This window comes from Urocampus carinirostris, chromosome 4, assembly GCF_059441175.1.
Source record: "Urocampus carinirostris isolate Australia breed hairy pipefish chromosome 4, RoL_Ucar_1.0, whole genome shotgun sequence".
NCBI lineage: Eukaryota > Metazoa > Chordata > Actinopteri > Syngnathiformes > Syngnathidae > Urocampus > Urocampus carinirostris.
Genome location: NC_142352.1, coordinates 45,687,619 through 45,712,171, shown reverse-complemented (window position 1 = coordinate 45,712,171; position 24,553 = coordinate 45,687,619). Strand labels below are relative to the sequence as shown.

The 24,553-nt window shown below is 39.4% G+C and overlaps 1 protein-coding gene across 4 annotated transcripts in view; it reads left to right on the top strand.

The window, feature by feature from the left end:
- LOC148367684 (alpha-protein kinase 3-like) overlaps nt 1-12,497 on the top strand; it is a 49,715-nt gene extending 37,218 nt beyond the window's left edge. For 2 of the 4 annotated variants that reach the window (XM_088334699.1, XM_088334700.1), the window contains exons 7-15: nt 1,821-4,125; nt 4,193-4,340; nt 4,417-4,544; nt 4,627-4,662; nt 5,836-6,110; nt 6,192-6,280; nt 7,803-8,020; nt 11,997-12,045; nt 12,118-12,497. In XM_088334699.1, the coding sequence (XP_088190825.1) occupies nt 1,821-4,125; nt 4,193-4,340; nt 4,417-4,544; nt 4,627-4,662; nt 5,836-6,110; nt 6,192-6,280; nt 7,803-8,020; nt 11,997-12,045; nt 12,118-12,415 (3,546 nt within the window). In that variant the 3' untranslated portion in view covers nt 12,416-12,497. Of the gene's footprint in view, nt 1-1,820; nt 4,126-4,192; nt 4,341-4,416; nt 4,545-4,626; nt 4,663-5,835; nt 6,111-6,191; nt 6,281-7,802; nt 8,021-8,127; nt 8,271-8,335; nt 9,000-11,996; nt 12,046-12,117 lie in introns of those variants that run through there. The other 2 variants (XM_088334702.1, XM_088334703.1) reach the window with 2 other exon arrangements.
- The last annotated feature ends 12,056 nt before the right edge of the window (nt 12,498-24,553 follow it).

Below are 24,553 nucleotides of genomic sequence, written 5' to 3'. Positions count from 1 at the left end.
TTTGTCACAAGCCAGAAACGGAGACAGGACCCAATAGCGTTCGTTTTACTCAGTTTTATTGAAAAAGAGAGCAGTGCTTGCTTCCACGATCCAATGATCGTCGGACACGGGTAGCTGATGGCTGGAACGCTGAAGTGGCAGTTCCGTGTCGAGCGTGGATAGTCGTAGGCAGCGGGAAAACAGGTCGATGGCCGGGACGGAGGAGCAAGGGCAGTAACGAGTCCAGAAAAGAGGTCGGCAACAGGTATCAGGCAGAAAAAACAGGGCAGGAGAATGTCGAAAAGTGCAGAGCTTGCCTAGCTGAAAGCATAGGTTCGCAGAATGGTCTGACCCTGTTAACGGGTTTAAACAGTGGCAGAGAGCCAATCAGTGACCAGGGCTGTTGGCAGCCGCAGTCGCCCCGAATCAGTAATCATGACAAAATTATTAACTTCCACCTGCAACATCAGATATTTTGCATAGGTAACATAAGTTATAGATATAGAAAGACCAGAAAAACATATTTTAGATCATTAAATTTTCTGGACGTTATTGGTTATCTGCATTGTTATGCACCGTGGCAGATAGTGTACCACAACAAAATACTCATAAAATTATACTATGAAGCAAATCTTTTTATAAAAACAACAGTGACAGACAAAAAACTCAATTCTACAGATGTCTAAAAATTGACCTGCTTTCAAAGAGTTAGCTTCCAGGAAATACATATTGCTGTTTCCAAATGAGTGAAAAAAATGCTCCGAGCACTCATGGAACATATTTCAAATGATTGTCAGAAAGTTCATAATAGATAGATGGCTAGATAGACAGACAGACAGATACTTTATTCATCCCCGTATGTAAATTCACACTTCCAAAAGTCTCCTTTGTCGTTTATTAACAGATTAACAGGATGGCCTCGGGTGCTTTGTTGCAGTTTAGCCACAGCGGAGTGGATGACGTCACACGCTAGTCCAAAAGTTCGACGTCCCTGCGGCAGATGGAAATCTTTGTGCCCAGGGTTACACCACCTCGTGTTCACGTAGATAGCGAGTCCACCTTCTCCCCGCTTCCCGCAGGCTTTCGTGTTTCTGTCTAACAGCGCTGAAGCTCCGGATAGCTCCGGGTAGCTTCACGTTAGCGTCCGGGTTGCTAGACGTGAGCCACGTTTCCGTAAAACACAGCAATTTGCTCTCCCTGAGCTCTTTGATGTTTTTCACCAGCACAGCCAGTTCGTCGGTCTTGTTTGGTAGAGAGTTCACATTTTCCATGATTACGGACGGGACCAAAGACTTATAACGCCGCTAACCACCTAGCTAGCTCCGGCTCTCCATCTACGATACGGCTCCCTCATCACACCGGCACGAGAATTTTTCAGGGCAAGGAGTTGATTACTCGCATTTTTGTTCGTTAAAAACCCATAACGATAGGATAGAAAGTAATCCAAAATGTAGTTGTCAAACGGGACGAAAAACACAGAAGATAGAAGCACACACTTAAAACAATCAATCACAAAAAGTGTGAAATAACGCGGCGCCGCTTTGATCTTGATAAGAAGATTACAGTGTTCTAAAATAGCTTTCAAAACAGGGATCTCAAACTTGAGCCCGCTGGATGATAATTTGAGGCAATATGAGTATGATTTGAAAGTGAGCTTTTTAGCCTTTGTTTTCTATTGCAAGACACAATACAGTGTCATCTTATTGGAAAATGATACATACTTGTCCCTTGGCCTCAAACTATCATCCCGAGGGCTGCAATTAGCCCCTGGGCTACAACTTTGAGACCCCGGATTTACAGCCTGGAAACGTGTGCTTCATTTGTCTCCCAATGTTACACAGGGTCCTACAGGAAATGGTGGAAATGATGCACCTGTCGACCCGGAGCCTCCACCTGACCAACATTTGGCAGCAGTAGACACAGGACGTCATCGGAAAACCACAAAAAAAGGAGGAGCTACCACAGAGGATGCTACGCTCCATTTTGTCACACCTATTGTCGAATCACCGCAACAGACACGGCATCATTCCAAAGGATCAGGGGAAAGCCCAAAAGCCCTGCAAAAATCTCAACCCCGTTCGTTTGTCGATCAACAAAGCCAATCGGGTTCAGGAGTAAAACCGACAGAAAGGTTAGAGGTACAGGGTCATCAAAAGGTAAATTGTAATGGAGTAAACAGGGCTGTGGTGCCAAAAGAAATGGGCCATAAAATGAATGTTCCGCCAAAAGTTCAACAACCAAAACACACCAGAGACAAGGTAGCTAACATCACTAATCCCATACTTGCGTCCAGTAAGGAGAAACAGATGTCTGCTCTAAAACCCAACCTGGACATAAAATCAAACAGACCATCTAAAACTGAAACTTCTGACCCATATCAAACACCTATCACTTTACAGGAACAGCAATCAACAGGCTTGAAAGAAATCCCCAAACCGATGAACAAAGTCGTATCCGTTGCTGAACTTATGCGAGCCCAAATGAGGGCACTCCACACTCCAGTACCGGGTGCTGCGAAAGACATTCTTGCTGACTCTGTAATATGTTCTGTTGCTGCCGACAAATCTCCAGACCTTGAAATTGATGTTAGTAAAGGTGATGCTCATACAAGAAAGACAGACCTGAAAAGCCGAGTGGAAAAGAAAGATAATCCTCCAAAGGACCCTAATCCTTGTTCTCCACCTGTTGTTGATTTCCTCAAAAATGAAAGTCCTCCAAATCACACGGCCTATCCCACAGCACTTTCTTCAGATAACTACTGTTCTACTTCCACAAAAGAAAGTGCAACTCAAGGGACAAAGTCAGTACCTGAAAGCATGCCTAAAAATCATCTCATCCAAACCTCTGCAATGAAAAATCTGGAAAAGCAAAATAATATTGGACTGATTAGGAATTTTCAAGAAAAACCTAGCCTTTGTCCTTCTTCAGTTGGAGGCAATAAAGTTTTCACAGACATTCGTGATTCTGGTTCCTTAAATAATAACTGTTCTGTTCCGGTAAAGTCCGAAGAGGTAGAAATCCAAACAAGGAAGTCACTTACCAATATCACATCTGAGAAAATGGCCGATCATATCCGTCCAAATGAACATTTAATAAAAGAAGGTCAACTAAAAAAGAACAGTTCTTTTCAAAAAGATTCTAGTCCTCATCTATCATCTGTAAAGGAACCGCTCAGAATAGCACAAGATAAAGATGTCTTATGCATTTCTGATGCCAGTTCTTTAAAACAACAGTTTACTGTTCCATTGACTCCTAAAAAGGTAGACATTCAATTGAGAAAATCAATGCCTGATGTGACACATAAAACATCTGCTGATCAGGTCTCTTCAAATGAACATGTTCTAAAGCAAAGTCAACCCTTGCAGAATAATGCTTCTGGACATCCAAGTCCTCGTACACCCTCTGCTGTTGATACCCTCATTACAGAAGGCAAACCTGATATTTTGGTAATTCCCAATGCAAATTCTCCAAAAACGTACCCATCTCTTCCCCTAAAGGACGAAGCAACTAAAGATATGACATCGAGAACCACAAGTGATAAGAATCAAGGAAAAAACGAGATCCCTAATAATGAAAAATGCACTGAAACTCAGCAGGTAACTATTAGAAACGCTTCCCAAACACTGACAATAGAGCAGAATCCTGACAATTTGTCAGTTAAGGTTTTAAGAATTCCCAGTAAAAGCATTAAAACACAACAAAAAAGCCCTCACAATCATGGTGATTCAATGGTTAAGGACATTGAAGGGGACAATTTTCTACTAAACACAAATCTGGAAGCCACTCCATTGAAAAATCCAGATTATTTTACAACAACTCGAGAAAAGGTCTGTGAATTCCGTAGTAAGATCCTCTCTCCCAAGGAAAAAGCAGAGAAAACAACTCCATCACTTGACCCCCAACCGGAAAAACACAAGATTTGTTCACCAGAGAGGGCACATTCCTCCAGTCCCGTACCAAACTTATCTTCTCCAGACTGTTCTCTACAGTCACTTCTTCTCCTCCCGCCCCAAAATGGTAGCTCTTCTCCTGTAGAAAAGCGATCACCGCTGCTCGAAAGGAGGAAGGGGCCAAAGGCATCAAGCCAACCGTCCACCAAGGATGTACAAAGTGAAAAAACTGAGGATAGACGCGACCCATGCAAAGGTATAGCATCAGAGATATCTATCCAATTACCGCTCAAATACTATTCCTCACAATCTCTTCACTGTAGCTCCTCAAGTCATCCGTAAGATCCGCAGTGAACGTTTTGCAGATGCCTCGGGACACCTTAAACTTTGGTGCCAGTTCTTCAATGTCCTTGCCGACTCAATCATTACTTGGTATAGGAATCAATTGGAGATTGCTCGCTTTAAAAAAAGGTAAGATCTTTGGATGGAAATATTTTGAGAGTTAAATATTGGGTTTCTGCGTTTTTGTAAACAATTTGCTTCCCAGTGTGGCAGATGAAAGCCAGGTCAACTTAGCCGTTGTTCAAGCATCAAGCAAAGACTCAGGTGCTTACAAATGCACCATCACCAATGACTATGGGAGTGATTCAACTGACTTCCAACTTGGCCCAGAAAGTATGTAGTTTGCTTATTAGTGTTTTTTCAACTCTTCAGTTTTGACGATACCGAGTGTGTTCTCTCTCCCAATGTGTTTCAGGCTTGGCAGGGATTTCTCTCCATGAGGACCACAGCGGTAAGATGAAATGGTAACCAATGTTCCCTCTGATTTTCCACGGGTCTGAGCGTTCACACAAAGTCGGTGAGCAACGCTTGAAACAACAGTGAGCAACAGCAACCCCAAGTGTGGCAACTAAATAATTACCAAACATGTCCAAAACTTGACATCATGTTACATTTTGATGAGTTTAAGGCAATGCAAAATTATTTTTCACTTTTGAGAGAATTGACTAATGTACGATTGCTAAGGTTGTAGGGCCTACAAACGTCATTTGTTTTTACAATTTTTTTCACAAGATTTCCATTCCTTTTATTCCTGATATCTTTTGTCGCATAATACTAACATTTTTGGGGGCTTATTTAGTTGGTTGCACGATACAGAACTGTATTTTATTACATTTTTTAGTGGTAGTACAATGTTGGCAACGAGAATAACTTGATATAATTGGAAATTATTTGAATGCAACACAAACGTTTTCCTCTTTTTCCCTGTTTTTTTTCTCCTTTTTTATAAATTCCTTTTTAAAAAAATCTCATTGTGTTTATTTTTTCCTAGCTGTTACTTTTTTCTTGGTTATTGTTCTCTATTACCTTTTTCCCTTTATTTGCTTTTTTCTTTTCTTCTGGCTTTTTTTTCGAAATTTTCCTGCTCTTTTTTTCTCTTTTTCTCTCCTTTTGTTTCGTTTTTTTCCCAGCTTTTCACTACGTTTACATTTTTGTTTTTTGTTCTATCCCCCCTTCCTTTAAGTCATTTTGTGCACAATTTTACAGAATATTTGGTCGTGTAGGGATTAAAGAAGCAAAAACAACCTGAAGAGCTGTTTGGGACCCGAAAGAGCCGGTTCTTTTTAGTGAACCGAGCCGAAGAAGCCGGTTCTCGAAAAACTCTACTGACTTCACTCAACTTTGTTCTACTTCGACATTGACTTCAAAATACCGCATCTAGAACACCGCGTCAGGGGAACCCATGTATTTTTACCTTCATGCACTGTAACTTTGACTTAATTCGCCTTTTAATTAGCAATTTCGAGCCTTCATTTTTGTGAGCTGGCTAGATATTCTTGTGCGTGGAAAAGCTCTGGTTAGTACACGATTGCGCACACATGCAGCTTAGAGGGAACATTGATGGTAACATTTAACACTGTCCTAAGTTGACTGTATTTCTAATGTTTTTGTATACTCTGTATAGTTGGGGAAGAGATAGAAATGGCGCCCCTCGTGTTCAGTAAAGGCGTGGCTGACAGTGGTGTCTGGGGCAGCAAGTTGTTTGGCCGAGTGATGGTGCAGAAATCCTGTATCGGCAAAGGCTGCACCCACAAAATCTGGAGGGCTCAAGTCATTTACGGTCTGGAACCTGTGTTTGAGTCGGGTCATTCGTGTATAATCAAAACCAAACGCCATATTGCTTATGGTGGCAAGGAGGAACACTGTCTCACAGACAGAAACTTGAACTTTGTTCGGGAGGTACGTATATATTCCAAATTAGACGGGTTTTTTTTGCATTAAGTATTTCAGACTTGATATTTTCTATTGTTCTGCTCACAGCACTGTATGATACAGAATCTTGGTCGCGAGTATTGCAAAATCTTCTCAGCAGAGGCAAGAGTTATCGAGAATTTCGGACCTACTCTCGAGTGAGTTTAACTTTGGGCACCGTAGAGTAGTGGGTTGCAATCATACCTTTTACAGCAAAGAGGCCAAACCAGACATTTTTGTCGTCTTTTGGGGGCTGTCAATAGTTATAGCCCAGTGCTTCTCAAATATTTCCTGTTGCGCCCCCCTCAGAAGAAGAAATCCTCTCACGCCCCTGCCAATTAATAACTAAACATAAGTTTCACGAGTGATAGGAGAAAAGCACTCCCAATACATTGGTCCTATGCATTTGTGCTTCAGGAGAGAACGTGATTGAACCCTTTTTGCCTGCTTTGATAGATTGACATTTTCTTAAATGATAATTGGTGGGGACAAAACCATGATTGCTCGACCTCCGTCCATGCCAAACCTTTGCCTTTTGGCACGTTTCGCTAAATAAAAAAATGTAGGCGTTTTGGGTGTACAGTAATGTCTTTAAGAGACATTATTTATTTGGCTTCAAGCTGTCTGCTGCCAACATTTTTAACATAGCAAACAAACCAGTCTTTGCTGATCTCCCTCCGTGGTTGCAGTGAAGCACTGCGTGCGCTGCACCACACTTCCTTATCTTAGCCTTCAGAACGATTTTTTTTTCTCTGTTCACCAAGTCTCCCTCCACCCGTCTTCTCTCATGTGTTAAATATATTTTTCATATGGTCACTTGAGGGTTTGCTCCACTTCAACTCAATGCTCTTAATCGGTGCTATATGCTATATGGAGGCTAAATGTGAACAAAACACTGATAGCGCTACCTTTCCCTAGTGTAGTGGAGGTGCAATTGTACTTGATTCTGGGAAAGTTAAAAAAAAAAGAAAAAAAAAGTTTCCCGGGTTCAAATTTGCCCAGAGGGGCGGGCCCCACTTTTTGAAAACCACTGTTATCCCCTAAAAGCTAAAATGCAAAAGTTACAGCTTTTTTATTTTAGCTCTTGAGATAAAGCAGTAATAAAGTGTTAACTCAGATTAAAGATGACACTATAAAACTGCTATATAACTCTTGATTTGAAGCATAATTGAATGAATGAATGAAAACTTTTATTTCGAACATAAAAATAAAAACAGGACAAAAACAATGAGTCAACAACAGAATAATGTCACATAACATGTTCGAAAAGGGGTAGTCAGAAGCAGATGCTTATTTTTCCTATCTCTTTATCTTCCCTATTAAATACATTTTATAGATAGCTCCTCTTGTGTCCAATACAACAAAATCGCATGGATATACTTATGACATGGGTCGGATATCAATAATTATAATAGTTACAATAATCACATATTTTATACACTAATAATAATTGATTCGTTATTTCAGCATTAACGCTTAAAAGTTAGCATTATGCCGTTAAGTTAAACTTTGAGGGTTAATACTGCGTTAAAGCAAAGGGGTACTCTGTAAAACGGCTTTAACTTTGGGTCAAAGCATATCTGAAGCGTTAACTTGAAGTTGAAGTTTTAAAGCTTTGACTTTTGACTTCACTATTTATTTTCTTTTTTTTGTAATTATCACTGACACTTCAAAAAACAGGGTCATCCCTGTCTACTTGATGTACCGGCCAGCAAACACCATCCCCTACGCCACGGTGGAAGCTGACCTGGCTGGAATTTATCAGAAATATGTAGTGATGACCCAAACAGGGAGGGTCGAAATAAGAAGCACCTCCGAAGTAGCGCTCAAGTGTTGCGCTCTGCAGCACTGGATCTTTCAATGGACCAATGGAAATCTGCTCATCACCCGACTGGAAGGTAAACTATTCCCCAAATACAGACGAAACTTCAATGTGCCTCTGGGTTTCAAGTCAAGTCAAGTCACATTTATTTATATAGCCCTTAATCACAAAAATGTCTCAAAGGACTGCACAGGATTACAATGACACAATTACCTGATCTTAAACCAACATGCGGGCAAGGAACAACTCAAAACCTCAGCGTGAGGAAAAAGAGAAACCTTGAGAAGGGACCTCACAAGTGGTAATCCCCTTTCAGGATGACCAAGGTGAATTACATTTAGCATAACAATACAAAAACATAATAAACACTGTTGAAATTGTGTCCGGAAAGTGTATGACAGCAACAACACCCCCAGCCTGTAAACTAGTCCAGAAAGTCTATGACAGCCACGACGCAGCTTCCCATCTCTGCCAGTTGGTCAATACAGGCGTTGACATGCTTAAGGTCAAACGCTGGTCCGCTGACTCATCTTAAATCGTCCTTCTTCGTATCACCACCAGGCAGGCAGTCGGAAAAAGACAGGACAATACAGATTATGAGGTGGGCATCAATCATAAGCTTTGGAATAGAAGTGTGTCTTAAGCCTCGATTTAAAAACTTCCATTGAGGTTGCAGATCTTATCTCCGGAGGCAGGGCATTCCATAGCAAGCACCGGGGACCGGATGGAGAACGCACTCAAGCCTGCAGACTTCTTGGCTCTCGGAGTCACAAGTAGACCGGCATTTTCCGAGCGCAGACTCCGTGCAGGAACATAGGAGGAAATCAAATCAGAGAGATAAGGGGGTGCAAGTCCATGCAAACATTTGTATGTTGATGAGAGAACCTTAAAGTCACATCTTAAGTGGACTGGGAGCCAGTGCAAGTTGGCCAATACAGGAGTAATAAGCTCAAACTTTCTGGTTTGAGTCAAAAGTCTAGCTGCCGCATTCTGAACCAGCTGCAAACTTTTGATGCTAGACATCGGGAGACCAGAAAGCAATGCATTACAGTAATCAAGCCGAGAAGTAATAAACGCATGAATTAAAACTTCTGCATCTGATTGGGACAGCATCGAGCAAATCTTCGCAATATTACGGAGGTGGTAGAAAGCTTTTCTAGTAATATTTTTCACATTTGACTGAAAAGACAGATTAGGATCAAATATAACACCTAGATTTTTGATTGAGTCACTATGGGTGATATTACATTTGCCTAGGTTCAGGGCAGTGTTTGAAAACAACTCACGACAGTGAGCTGGACCAATAATCAACATTTTAGTTTTTTCTGGGTTAAGGCGCAAAAAATTAAGTGACATCCATCTTTGAATCTCAGTAAGGCAAGCCTCCAGATTTCTACAACTTAACTGTCCCGTTGTCTCCAGTGGCACATACAGTTGAGTGTCATCTGCATAGTAATGGAAACTAATATTATACTCGCGGAAAATGTCACCAAGCGGAATCATATAAATACTAAAAAGAAGGGGGCCAAGTACAGAACCACGTGGAACACCACAGATTGCCATAGTTAACACATTGCATCCTGTCTGACAGGTAGGACCTAAACCACAAGAGTACAGTTCCTGAGATACCAATGCATTCCAGACGAACAAGTAATATGTTGTGGTCGACAGTATCAAAAGCAGCACTGAGATCCAGCAGCAGTAACATTGATGAGGCACCGGAATCTATTGCTAAAAGAAGATCATTGGTTACTTTAGCCAGGGCTGTCTCAGTAGAGTGATTTCCCTAAATGCTGACTGGACAGTTTCAAAGACGTTATTTTCTGACATGAAGTCATTTAGCTGCTATGCAACAACCTTTTCAAGTAATTTTGCAAAAAATAGCAGATTCAGGGTTTCCAAAACCGTTTTCTAGCTTTAATCCTTCATGTGGCAAGTGACTGTAACCCTGTTACGCTGCACCAGCCGCCTGCAAACTTGAAAGAAAAAGCTAACTTGGAAATGAAATGTATAATATAATAATAATAATGTATAACATATACATTAATAATCACCCCTTAACACAGATTTTGAATTGTAAATAGTTTTTTCAATGAGTTTCATATATAAAGTATCAACATTTTAATTCAGTTGTTTGCAACTTGTATAATTGTTCATAAATTGTTCTATATAACTTGTTCGTTTGTGATTTAAAAGAAGCCTCTTTCAATTTTTACATATTTTCAATATTTTTTGTAATAAGAGCACGTGTTGACAGTAACAAGAAAGTTACTTTCATAAAATAGTTTGAAAAATGAGAAAGTTACGATTTAGTTTCAATTTACATACATTGCCTTAATCGGAAACGTTGACCTTATCAATATGGACGCCAAGTCGGCACACTAGTTAGCGGGCTGCTACAGCGTGCTGATGTATCTAGTCTTCTTTACATATCTGTCTTCTTTACATACATGTCTTCTTTACATATCTGTTAAAACACTCCCTTCACCGCTTTTGAAAAACGAAAGCAGAGAAGGAGAGCGCGTTGCCGTGACAACAGTTCTTCACGAGGGGTGGGGGCAATCTACACTCGTACGCCGCTCAGCATCGCCCCTAGCGTACCGGCGTTCGAACTCCGATTTTTTTGAACGAAAAGCGAAGCAACAATTTCTCGAAATTTTTGGTCGAGAACCGATTTGTTCGAACTGAGAGGCGTTCGAAAACCGAGGTTCCACGGTATTTTCAACACAGTTATCCATTTCAGCCTGGACAGCTGTTAGTTGTGACTATTATTTCTTACTTGTGGGATTTAGAAAATAAAGATTGTCTTTGTCTATGTTTACATATGCCCCGTTAGTAAATTCTAAAAGTCAGCTAGCCTAACCTTGGCTGTATGTATCAGTTGTGTAAAAAAAAACATCAGTAAATGTCACCAAAGTTTCATTTATACTCATTGAGAGTCCATTTTCTATAATATTCACTCAGATGATGATTTCGACATCCATATATGAGTAAAGAATCTATGACAATCTGATACCTGGCATTTACAGCAATTGTCAAAGAGCCATAAAGGCAAAATGGATTTTTGGTATTTGTTTTATTTTTGGAAGAGAGTGCCACACCATATATTTCGAGACGAAATTCAACAAAAACAACAATCATCAGTCAAAAGCTAATTCTTCAGCACATTTTATTTTACTTCGTGACATTTGATGATTTGATCAAATCGATGAAATTGTAATAATAATGCCAAAGAAATTAAATGAAATGATCTGCATTTCTATAGCGCTTTTCAAGTCAATGACTTCCCAAAGACTTTGTTCCATATCAATATCAATATACCACTTAAGATTTGTCTCCCTCCCGCAGTTACTTAATATTGTTCAGGCCATTTTTGTCCTAAATAATGGTTTCAAAACAAGGTGCAAGCCAAGTCCTTTGGTAAAAAAAAAAAAAAAATCACAAAATAATGCAAACAAAGATACCATCGTATTTACTTTCAGTGCAGACGGTGCTGGACGAGGAGAAGAAGAGCGCGCGTCTGTTGTATAGCTCCACCCATTCTGAGCCCTCACCCAATCAAATTGCTTTAGGTGCTTTGCTGGAGCTTTTGGTTAAAAAGTTTGATTTGGGTAAAATTTGTTGTGTGGTTTTCATTTTGAATTAAACAATGAACATAGATTGTTTATTGAGCTTCTATGTAAAGGATTATTTAGCGATTTACAGCCAAAACAGGGTCTGTGGGTGTGACACCTTGCCTGTAGACTGTAGTTAAAATCCTGTCCTATATACAGTATACTAAACCGGACCCTTCGTGTATCAGTATTGCAACAATCGGCGCTACATGTATCAGTAATTTAAATAATTTTCTTATTTCAGAGCCATATGTACTAATAAAATGAGCCATATATGGCTCATGAGCCATAATTTCCTGACCCTGGTTTAAAGTATGCATGACTGATATGTGTCTGCTTCCAACCAAGCCCTGTCTTATAGAGGATATCACAAGTTTCCAAACTATAAAGTGTATGAAGTGCCACAAAAAACCATGTCAACACTGTACTGTTTTTCAGGGGTTGACGAAAAAATCACCAACATTGGCATTTCAGTCAAACATACAGGGTGAGTATATTGTATGTTCTTACTGCTAATTTATCTTCAGGATTCGTTTACCACTTTTTGCTATGACTGCAGACATCAAGGCCTCCAAATGGAAAGCATGCCTCAAGTGCTTGATGCATTTGTCTCAGAACACCAGTGCAACTACTTCTGCGGTCTGATGGGCCTGAGATCCCTTAAGCTTATGGACTCTCTCGTGGCACCAGCTAAACCTAAAAGCTCTAGGAGCCCTTTGCTGCAGCGCAAAAATCAAACTCCTGGGTCCTGCAGCCCGCAGGCTGGCAGAAGAGTAACTGGCAGCCCCCGGATGCCCAGAAAGACTGAGCAAGACCCCGCAAAGAGCATGAAAGCCACTGTTGAAGTCTCAGAGTGAAGTGGATAAGATCAATAATTCATTGGAAACCATTGTGTATCTTTATGTGGATTAAGGACTCAATGAAATCAATGAAATTGTGGTTATAGTAGTCCCTGCTGTTTTTTTACCTGGTTGTTCTACTGCGGGAGCAGTGCATGGGCCATTTTTCTCATGTTTACCTTATTCACTCAATGTTGTCAGCCCAGTTCTTTTTCGGTCTTCTTCTCCTCCTGCCACCGCCTTGGACTTTGCCCTGGAGAATTATCTTGTTTAGTCCTGATGATCTTGTGACGTGACCATACCACCTAAGAACAGGCCAGGGACCGTCAACAATGGAGAAGGCTGTCCAGGGTTTCGTCCTCAGTGGTGCCCCGACGACCCATGCGGTTAAAGGATCGATGAACCGTGAACCGTTACCTTATTTACACAATTCCTTAGCTCACTCTGGGGCGTCAATAGCTCAGGAGGTAAACCAAGCGTTTGCAAATTTGATTCCCGGCTCTTCCGTTTAAATGTTGAATTGTCCTTCCCCCTTAACCCTCCTGATAAGTAGGTAGGCGCCTTGCATGGCTGACTCCGCTCTCGGTAAGTGTGAAGAAAAGCCCTTTAGGAGGTCTTCAGTGACCGGTTAAAGCTCTAAAGAAATGAAGACCACTTCACCATTTCACTTTAAACATGTTGACAGTTCCAAACTGTTTTTAGTGATACTGTTTCACCCGTCCGCCTTTAACTGATTGGTTATCATCCTCTTCAACGTGACAGCGTCTGCAGGCCATGTCGTGGATGAATAAAACATTTTGAAATATTAAACTCAAAATATTAAAGTCAGCTTTTGTTCAGTGAGAGGTTGACAAAGCGGACATGTAAACATTGCATGGTCATGTCGCACAGATGTGAAGTGGCAGATTCGTACATTCTAAGCACATCATCAAATAAAACAAATCCAAATTCATGAAGAGAAGTTTTCAGAGTCCGTGTCATGTGCTTTATGTAAAGACATTAGCATATTGTGGATTCATTCGTTAGCATCTTATCCGGGGAAAAAGTGATTCATCTGGTCGTGATTTGCCCACACTAATATCGCCCTACTTTTTGCTTTTGCACTGACTAATGATGTTCTTCATCTTTTATTTTATCATATTTTTGAAAACTTTAACTTTGTTTACTAGTCCATAGTTATACAGAAAGGTGAAACTGGTAAAGACTTTCAGGCCCCCTGCTAAATAAAATAAAAATAAAATAAATGTATATTTCAAATTTATTTGTATTGTGTTACCAACATTGGTGGGCACGTCACTTTAAAAAAGTAATTAGCATACCTGTTAACCTCCACGGTTCCATGCCCTTACAAACTGTCGTATTTTCCCTTAGAAAATACAAAATAATCTTACACCATATATATTTTTTCAAACGTGTTTATTTATGTAGTTTAACATGTTATATTGTACATGTGTTTCATTATATCATATATATTGTTAATTAACTTTTTGTTGTGTGATCCTGAGTTGCTCGACATAGCTTGGACGTTCACTGTAGAAGGAAAAAATACATGCAAATATATTTTAGTAGAACAATACATTTTCTTATTCAAATTATGAATTCATTTTCTGCATTCAATTATTCTTGGTAATATACTGATTAAAAGGATAACTACAAACCTGTCTTTTTTCATTTTCTCCTTTTATACTTCTTTTTTCTTAACTTCTTTATACAACATAATAATTCGCAATATAACGCATCAAAGCAAGTGAGCCGTTTGAGAGCCGGCTCGCTTTAATGAGTTGAGACGAAAAATCCGGTTCTCTAAAAAGAGACGGACTTCCTTTCACTACATAACTACCACATGAAATCCGAGGCTGCAGAAGCATGCGCACAGTAGCATCAAACCGCTCGCTTCGTTTGCTACGGAAAAAAAAAAACAATACAGAGATAGCGGCGACCCCGTTTGACTTGATTGATTTGCCGTTTCGTGATGGTCGGTGTATACCGGATGGTACCCATAATTGACAAATTTGCGTTTTTCCGTACAGATTTTCTCGTACGTCGTACACGTCTTAAAATGCATAATAAACGTACTTTGTACGGCAAAACCGTACAGGTTGACAGGTATGAATTAGTTACAGTTGCTATTTTTTCCAAAAAGTAACTGAGTCAATAACTGAATTACTCTATAATAAAAGTGACTAGTTACCATTGAAAGTAAGTACAGTATTTCCGTTTAACATATGTTGTATGTCAAATAATTTGAAATTTTCTGAGCAAATACGAAATACGTAGTTGTCGTCGTCTTTGAATGGCGTTTAGTTGTAGGGATGGAAATTTTGACTATTTTCAGAAAATCGTCCCTTTCCGCTAAGCTCACTAAATTGGACTCTTTCTGGTCCCAAACTACTCTTCAGGTTTTTTTTTTTTTAATCGCCATTCGTCCATCCATTATCTGTACCGCTTATCCTCAGTAGGGTCGCGGGGGGTGCTGGAGCCCATCCCAGCTATCTTCGGGCAGTGGGCAGGGGACACCCTGAACTGGTTGCCAGCCAGTCGCAGGACACACAGGGACAGACAATTCGCTCACTCAGTCACACCTAGAGACAATGTTGACCGTCCAATTAACCTGACATGCATGTTTTTGGAATGTGGGAGGTAACCGGAGTGCCCAGAGGAAACCCACGCAAGCACGGGTAGAACATGCAAACTCCACACAGGAGGTTTGATCTCACGAACTCAGAACTGTGCCGCACACGCGCTAAACACTGCGCCGCCGTGCTGCCCGTTTATCGCCATTCATTACAAATTATTATGTAACATTATGCACGGAATGACTCAAAATTAGGGAATAATAAAGAAAAAAGACTAAAATGAAACAAAAAAGATAAAGTACAATAACAAAAAGAAAAAGAGAGATAAAAGAAGAACAAAGAATTAACTTGACATTTTCATATGAACACTACAACACTGAAAAAAAACACAGGTAATATAATTCAAATATTTATAAATGTACCAAAAAAAAAACAATACAAAACGATGTTAACATTTTAATGCTCAATAAAATTTAAAGTCAACAACACCGAATCCTAAAAAATGCACATTGACCGATCACAAGAGAAAAAAGGCATCGCAGAGGGAAACAGCTGTTAATTGGTTGGGAGCCAACTCCCTCTGTTCATTTCAAGAGCCGCCTCCTAGAGCCGTTTCGTTCGCAAATGACACGAGCCTGGGGTTGTCAAATATAAGGCTCACATTTTTCGTGACTCAGCCCTCATTCACCTTTCCTTTTGCCGCATTAGTAAATACTAAATTATTCATATTATATATACTTAACTATATAGTAGTCACTATTTTGAATTGGGACACGATCTGAACAGACGTGACGTAAACAACTTGGAGGAGAACAGAAAAATGATTCATTAATACAACGCTTGTGGCGTCAGTAACGGTAATGGCAGAAAAAAATAATTTGTTATACTACCCTGGTACTGACAAAATAACGCCATTACGTTTCAGCGTTATTCCGAGTTCAACAGATCAGAGCCAGAAATATTACACTCACTTCAATAACCATTACTTAGCCGTTCTGATGATTTTTTTTTTTTTGCTGTCGGTAAATTTTTAGAAGATACGGTGACACAATTAAGTTCTTGTGATTTTAAGCTCCCAATTAACTATACACGTGAAATCATTTTATTTTAACTTTGAGGTAACGACAATACCTGTTCTTAAAAGTGAACTAAATGAAATTGTTGGAATTTAATATCAAAATGTACCGTTTACCAAATTTTTTGAATTAGTTATCTGACTCCATTAACCAAACACAACCTACATTCACCCAACAAGTCATGCACGCTCGTTTCTTGAGGGAAAAATGAACAGGAAAGCCAACATTTTCACACGGGGGCAGATTTAATTTCTCTAACAATTTAACTAAGTGTACTCCATTGAAAACGGCCGAATTAGTGACGTTGGAGTCTGTGTGAAGCCTTCTTCTGAAGTCCTTTAGCTTTCTCCTATTGGCCATCTTCTCCCTGCATAATGGCGTGCCGACTCTTCCCATGGGCACGCCAGGGAAGCCCCCTGAGCTTCACCATCTGGGGTAATCAAAACAACACCGAACGTTTCTACGTCATCAGGGCCTTTCAGCGTCAACAGCATCTGGATGTGCTGATTATCTTATCAGCCATTCTTGTTAACAACATTTTCCACCAGGGTGCCCTGACCTCGCACCACAGCCCAGTCAGTGAATATCTTTTGCACTAAATGTAATTTGTATTCAATCGTATGAGTTCCTTTGTAGTCAAACGTATAAAATCCTTCAGAATGCAGTAATTAATGTGCTACAATTTCGATTATTAAACACGTGATGTCAGATCACATAATAAAACTGGTGAGAGAGTGAAACAAATAACACATCTTTGTAAATCATTTTCAAGAAAATATCACTTTGTAAAATGGTATGTTCAAGGTCTTCCAATTGCAGTATTTATATTTTTAGTAGATTTTCATTCTAACCTTTAGACGCTTGTTCCATTCATGTAACGAACAAGAGGAAAAAAAGAGAAAACGGATTCAACAGCCTATCATAGATTGCACATTGAAGATAATGCCACAATGCTGGTGCCTCACCTAAATTTGGAAATTGGCGTGTCGGTCTTGCTGTTGGTGTTTTTGTTTGTGTTGCAAAAGGCTAACCTCGTCATGATAATCACTTGTGATTTTTTTGGTCATTAGTGAGTCATCTTTTTATGTAAGAGACCACTGCATGTTATCTTGACCACACACAAAAAAAGCTCGTCTATCATAATATAAGATGATGTGCAGCCACACGAGGTCGCATCCTTTTGACTAAACAATGGCTCACATTTTCTCAAGTTGTCTTTTATTCATGCTTTAAATGAGTATTGGCTTTACTATGATTTACATTGTTATGAAGACATGTCACTGAGACCTGATAAGACTTTTCTGCCACCTACTGTTTGTTCAGTCACTTGACAAGCAGAAAAAAGCCAACATTTTCAAAATACTTTTGGGGAGTTGTTGTATGTTATACATATTTTTGAATCTCCATTATTTAATTTAGTGCCATAACATATAAATACATTTTCAGAGCCATTGTCCCTGAGAAATGAGAAAATATGTTTTTCTTGTTTTATACAAAAAAAAAAATATATATATATATATATATATATATATATATATATATATATATATATATATATATATATATATATATATATATATATATATATATATATATATCGTAGTGATGGGAATTCAGAAGAAGATCTTAAAAGGGTTTTGTGCTGCTTTTCAGCAAGTATCAAGCCTCTTGGAATGATTTCAGTATGATAAAATTACCATTAGATGGCAGGAGTGGCTTTGAATAGATTTTTGTCCACATATCGAGGAAGCTCCTATTTTCCAGTGTTTCTTCCTTTTCCCGCATTAAGTGGACGGCCCCACGAAGCAAGCAGACGGATGAAAGCAGTCTGGCGAGAAATAGCAAATATGTGGATAAATTATATTAACGTAAAATGAAATTAATACAGTGAGCGCTAATGAGCTATGCTTCTGCTCACTTCCTCATTTTGTTTCTATTTCTACATATTTTCGTTTTGAGAAATTGTTTGACGATAATCAGGGAGCCTTGCACTACCTGAAATGCATATTCAGGTTAAATGAAAACAACAACAACATTTTCAGAAGCATTGTCCCTCAGTGCGAACACCTAAAACATGTTTTTCTTCCTTTTTTTTCTCTTTTTTAATTAAGTATTATAAAAGGTTTTGAGCTGTTCATCAGTAAGTATAAAGCCTGTAGGAATCATTTCAGTATGATAAATCACAATTAAATGGCAGAAGTGGCTTTGATCAGATTTTGATCAATGCACACCCTCGAAAACGCTCGGCCTACCCAAACAAAGTGGATGTAGCTATGAGGGAAGTCTTGGCAGGGCATATGCTATCTCATTTATATAATATGTCAGTGGACACTACCGCGGACTCTCCTGCCCCTACAGCACTTAGTTTGTGCGCCAGTCCTCACGGAGAGAGCAGCCCCTACATGCATATCCCTTTGTCGTAGTGATGGGAATTCAGAAGAAGAAAAGCGGCTCTTTCGGCTGACTAAAAAAAGCTGGCTCTCATGGCTCCCAAGCAGCTTTTCAGATTGTTTTTGTTGCTTTTATCTGTATATTAACAATTATAATGTCATGATTTGCCAATTGCCCTCACCTGAGCTCACTTGTTCAGCCCCAGCTGCCACTCTTTCCCTAATTAGGCCTCCTATTTACACACGCCATTCTCGTTCACTCCTTGTCAGTCCGTCAGCGAACCTCCGCACATACAAGGCAAGCATTTTTTACTCTGGCTCCCGTTCTGTTCCCGCCCTGTTTTTGTTTCCCGCCCGTCTGTCCCTGGCTTACCGATCGTCCTCGGTTACCTGTCTTGTCCCAATCTCTGACCACGGTCCGTTCTCCCGTCCCGGCTGCCCGACTGGCTTCCGATCCCCGACCACGCTTCGTTTGCAAGTGATTCCTGCTCCTCCTGCCCAGCGAGCACCGGATCGCTGTAGTTGTTTTTTTCCTTCTCGCCTTACGTCTTCGATTCCCCAATAAAGCATTGTGTGAAAACGTCACGCATTTGGATCCATTGCCTGTTCCCATCGTGCCATATTAGGGAACATTATGAACAAAATGATTTAAAAAGGGTGAAAATACAGCAAAAAATTTAAAAAACATGAACAAAAAAGAAACAAAAGGAAGAAAAAAGGAAAAAAGGGTGAAAAAGGAAAAACATTGTAAAGGAATTTAGAAAAAGTAAAAAGCTAGGGAAAAAGGGAAAATCTATCTATCTATCTATCTATCTATCCATATATCTATCTATCTATCTATCTATCTATCTATCTATCTATCTATCTATCTATCTATCTATCTATCTATCTATCTATCTACCTTGGTCATATCCCTCAAGAGGGATGACCGACAGCAAGACAAACACATACAATAACAAAGAAAATAAAAGGGGAAAAAATAGTAAAAAAAACACACACAAAATGTTTTGGACAATGGCCAACCCAAATACCCAAACACCCAAACAAGTTAGGCACCTCGGCACCTTTGTTGGTCATGCTTTCATCCCTCCAGATGAAATGGGACACCAGAAAGCGGCCATGTCACTCGGGTCAGGGTGACACAACACACTTGTTCAACTGCAGGGCCCGACAGCTTTCACTGGTTTACCCCTGCCGCATCATACAGTAGCCCTGCCCATCCCTTAGAACGCATCCAAACATCCCACTATCCTTTCACAACACTTCTCCACTCCTTTCTATTACCAACAAGAGCGCTATCTTCCATTATATTTAGACCTCTTTCCTGCAGTGCACTCATAACACCTTCCATCCACGTCAATCGCGGCCTTCCTCTTGGTCTCCTTCCATTGATTTCTCAATCTATCCAATCTTGTCACTCCTAACATAGTCCTCAAACACTTCATCTCAAAAACATTTAATTTCCTTCTTAAATCTGCGTTCAGGCTCCAAGTCTCTGCACCATACAACACAGTCGGCACGATCACACTCTCATACAGTCATACAAAGGGAAAATAGAGAACAAAATAAAAAAAAAACAAGGAAATAAAAAGCTAGGAAATAAAGAAAAGGGAGACCAAGAGAAAAAAAAAACAAGAAAAAGAATAAGTTAAAAAAAAACGATTTTTAAGAAAGGAATGGAAAAAAAGAAAAAAGCAGCGGGGTAAACGGGAAAGAAAGAGTGTTGTGCCCCGAATATCCCCCCGCCACCCCCCATCCCTTTGAAACTCATGTCTGGTGACGCCACTGCCACATACACATATTTATTCAAGTTTTATCCACAAGTGTTTCCCCCATTCATAAGATTTATTCATATTTTCGGCCCCTGTTGAAACAAGCTCCATTAGTCCAAGTGGAGTGTCGTCAAACATTGAGACATAGGGAATCATTTCCCCGCATGCAATTACGTAGGCGTGTGTTAGCGATGCGGAGAAAATTAACAGAAAAAAAGTTGCGGTGACACGAGCAGCTCTGGCGGAATGCAATCAAGACATCACTCAAGACAATCTGAACATTTAATCTCTATTATAAGAGCGACAAATGAGCGAATTTTCAGTCACCGACTGAAGACGTTCTATCTTTAACGAGACCTAATGTGGACTTGGCCTCACTGAGCACGTCTTCAAACGCGTTTGTGAAACCCTTATTTATAATCTGGCCGAAATAGGTTCTTTAGTTTAGTCGCATGTCATTTTTGTACCTATTTTTCTTGATCCATTCACAAGATACAGTCCACTAGCGTAGTTATGGAAAGGGGGGGAATTTCAAATACACTACTACTATCGCATACTCATACCTGTCAACCTGTACGTTTTTGCCGTGCAAAGTACGTTTATCATGCATTTTAAGACGTGTACAACGTACGTTAAAATCTGTACGGAAAAACACAAATTTGTCAATTATCGGTACTATCCGGTATACACGACTATGAAATGAAATGATCTGCATTTATATAGCGCTTTTCAGGTCAATGACTTCCCAAAGCGCTTTACAGTGTGCTTCACATTTCCCAATAGCGGCCTTGTATTGCAGCCATGTAAGACGCTAACCTGCTTATTGGGGGTATTAGGGGTTCAGTGTCTCACCCAAGGACACTTCGACATGTAACACGGACAAGCCGGGATTCGAACTGGGATCCCTTGATCCCAAGACGAGCGCTCTACCTCATGAGGTACTGCCGCCCTGACTATCACAAAACGGCAAATCAATCAGGTCAAAGGAGTTCGAGTTGTGTAGTGAAAGGAAGTCCGTCTCTTTTTAGAGAACCGGCTTTCTCGGCTCAACTCATTAAAGAGAGGCGGCTCTCAAACGGCTCACTTGCTTTGAGGCATTATATTACGAATTACTATGTTGTATAAAGAAGTTAAGAAAAAAAGAAACTATAAAAGGAGAAAATGAAAAAAGACAGGTTTGTAGTTATCCTTTTAATCAGTATATTACCAACAATCATTTAATGCATAAAATGAATTAATAATTTGAATAAGAAATAAGTATTATTCTACTTAATTATATTTGCATGCGTTTTTTCCTTCTACAGTGAACGTCCAAGCTATTTAATTTTTGAACTTTTTTATAATAAACCTCATTCATGTCGAGCAACTCAGTATCTCACAACAAAATGTTAATTAACAACATATATGATATAACGAAACACACAAAAAAAAAAGGGTGTAAGAATATTTTGTATTTTGTAAGGGAAAATACGACAGTTTGTAAGGGCGTGGAGCTTGACAGGTATGCTATCGCCCCCCAAAATATGTTTGCACAGCACTGTTTCCGGTGTTTTTCACGGGTGTGTTTCACAATTTGTGTTTTTGAAAATATACGGTTTATTCTTGTATTTTATAGTTTATTTGTTGTTACAATAAAAAGTCAGTATTTCAATCGCCATTTTGTTGTGTCGAGCAAGGATTTAGGTTTAAGGTTGATTAGTATAAAACAATTGAGATGAGTTAAAAGTTCACGGCAGAGTGAAAAAAACAAATTATAATTTAGTAGAATAACAGATTTTTAAAAAATATATCACTTTAATTTGTGCTGAATATTTTTAGTAGTAGTAATATTGAACAAAAGGACACCAAACACATCTTTTTTACTGCTTTGTTTCTTAATTTTTCCTTTTATTTCTAACACATTTTGTTTTTTTTTTCTTCTTACTTTTTCCCTTTTTAATATTTTTTTCCTGCTTGCTTTTTTTTTCACATTTCCCTTTTTTCTTTTATTCTTCCCCCCAGAAGTCTTTCTTCCCTTTTCTTTCTTTACTATTTTTTTCTTCTTTTTTTATCTTTTTTTTATTTCTATGTTTTAATTGTTTTCGTTTGATTCTTTTTTTCCAAGCTTTTTCTTTTTTCTCACTTATTCCTCCTTTTCTATTTTTTCCCCTTTTCTTTTATTCTTTTGTTTCTTTTTCCCCAGCTTTTTTACCTCCCTTTTATGTTGGTTTTTGTTTTGTATCTTTTTTTAAATTCTATGTTTTAATTGTTTTCTTTTTTTGTTTCCTTTTTCCCTAGCTTTTTCTTTCTTCTCGCTTATTCCCCCTTTACTATTTTACTCCCTTTTTCTTTTATTCTATTGTTTCTTTCTCCCCAGCCTTTTTCTCCCTTTCATTTTTTAAATTTGGTTCTTCTTTTGTTTGCCGTTTTTTCCGCATTTTTTCCAGACTGCTCTCACCACCACATCCAATTTTCTTATGATGGACAGAGCGTGTATGTGGATGGGCACTGTCCAGCCAAGCCCTCCCTGGTAACGCCCCTGGTCTACTCCAAACGCCAGCTTCGTATTTGTTGGTTTCACTGACCTTAATTAGCATCGGCGCTAGGTGTTAGCATTTAGGAGGGCGATATGAAAAGTAATACGGGCGTCTAAATGCCACAGACGAGCTGGCATTTGAGCAAAGTTTTATCTGCAAAAAGTGGCTTTTGTCCAACGTGAATGCAAGACAACCTTGATGCCTAAATCTAAACGGCTGCTAATTTGACTTTTGCACTAGTGGCAGTTTTTTTATAGCTTGCCACTCCTTGCACATTTGATCTCTGCACTATTGTTACTTACAGTGTTATTACTTACAGTGTTATTGTTTACAATATAATGGTACTGTGTACCTGACTTGTTAACCTGACTGCCCATCTTGCACATCTGGTTAGCGTCTCTTCTTGCACTATCGGCACTATGGTAAATAACACAATACAGCTTTATTTATATCTGTACACTGAAGGACACTGAGGGAAACTGTGGGAGTCAGATCCATCGACATTTCGTTCTGTATACACGTGTACTAGAATGACAATAAAGTAGATCTGAATCTGAATCTGAATCTGAATCTGAATGCCTGACCTCACACCATCGCCTGACACGGGAGCGAATTAACCTTCGACGCACACGCTTGATACTTTTGGGTTGTCACATGAATAAGACTTGAATGACATCACATAGAAAAGTCGCAATGATTTTATCGCTTCACATCAATTTTTCTAAGACAGAGGTCGGGGTTATATGGGGATAGAATGGAAATTTTGCCATTAATGAATCCACTGCTTTATGCTGAGCCGATTTCCGCACATGCAAAGACAAGACAAATGGTATAAAAGGAGTTGTCATAGGAAGAGAAGAACATACAATAGCGGTGTTTGCAGTTTTGGGGCGGTATTAGCTCAGGAGGTAGTGCGCTCGTCTTGGGATCAAGAGGTCGCAGGTTGGATTCCCAGCTCTGTGTTATATGTCGAAGTGTCCATGGACAAGACACTGAATCCCTAATGCCCCCTATTTCAGGTAGTTGCCTTGCATTGCGGACGCTGCTATCGGTTAGTTAGTGTGTAAAAGGGAAAAGTGTGAAGCACATTGTAAAGCGCTATATAAATGCAGACCATTCAGATGACATATTGATATATTTGACTCAGCCCGACAAAACCTTTCTTAGATTTATGGAACTCTTAGAAATGAATGGTAAATACTCAAACTATAAAATGAATGTCATGAAAACACAGGTTCTTCCAAATAATTATGTTCAATCCCACGGACAAGAAGAGAGATACAGAATCGAATGGAAGAGCAAATCAATAGACTATTTAGGGGTAAAACTCTTGAAACGATTGGACAAGGTATTTGATGTCAACTATACAAAAGCAATTAAGAGGGATCTTGAAAAGTGGCCAAATATAGTATGAGATATGAGTTCCAAGAATAGAAGTAGTTAAGATGAGTGTCTTGCCAAAGATCTTGTACTATTTCCAGTCCAATCCAGTGGTGGTTCCCAGATCACAATTCTTTGAATTAAGTGGATATCCAGGTTTATTTGGACTTAGGAAAAACTCAGAAAACAGGACACAGCTTCCCCAAGATAGAGGGGGGCTGGCTTTGTCAAGCCTAGAGGAATACTTTTATGCGACACAAATTAGACCACTGATTTATTGTAAGGATGGTTATGATGCAGAATGGAAAAGTATAGAATTACGGACGGCAGACACGGAGGTACAAAATTTAATAGCATGTAAAAATGTTCAAAAATGTTGGTAACCAGCTTTGCCCAACAGCGTCTGCACTGAAGGTAAATACGTTGGTATCCCCGTTTGCAGTATT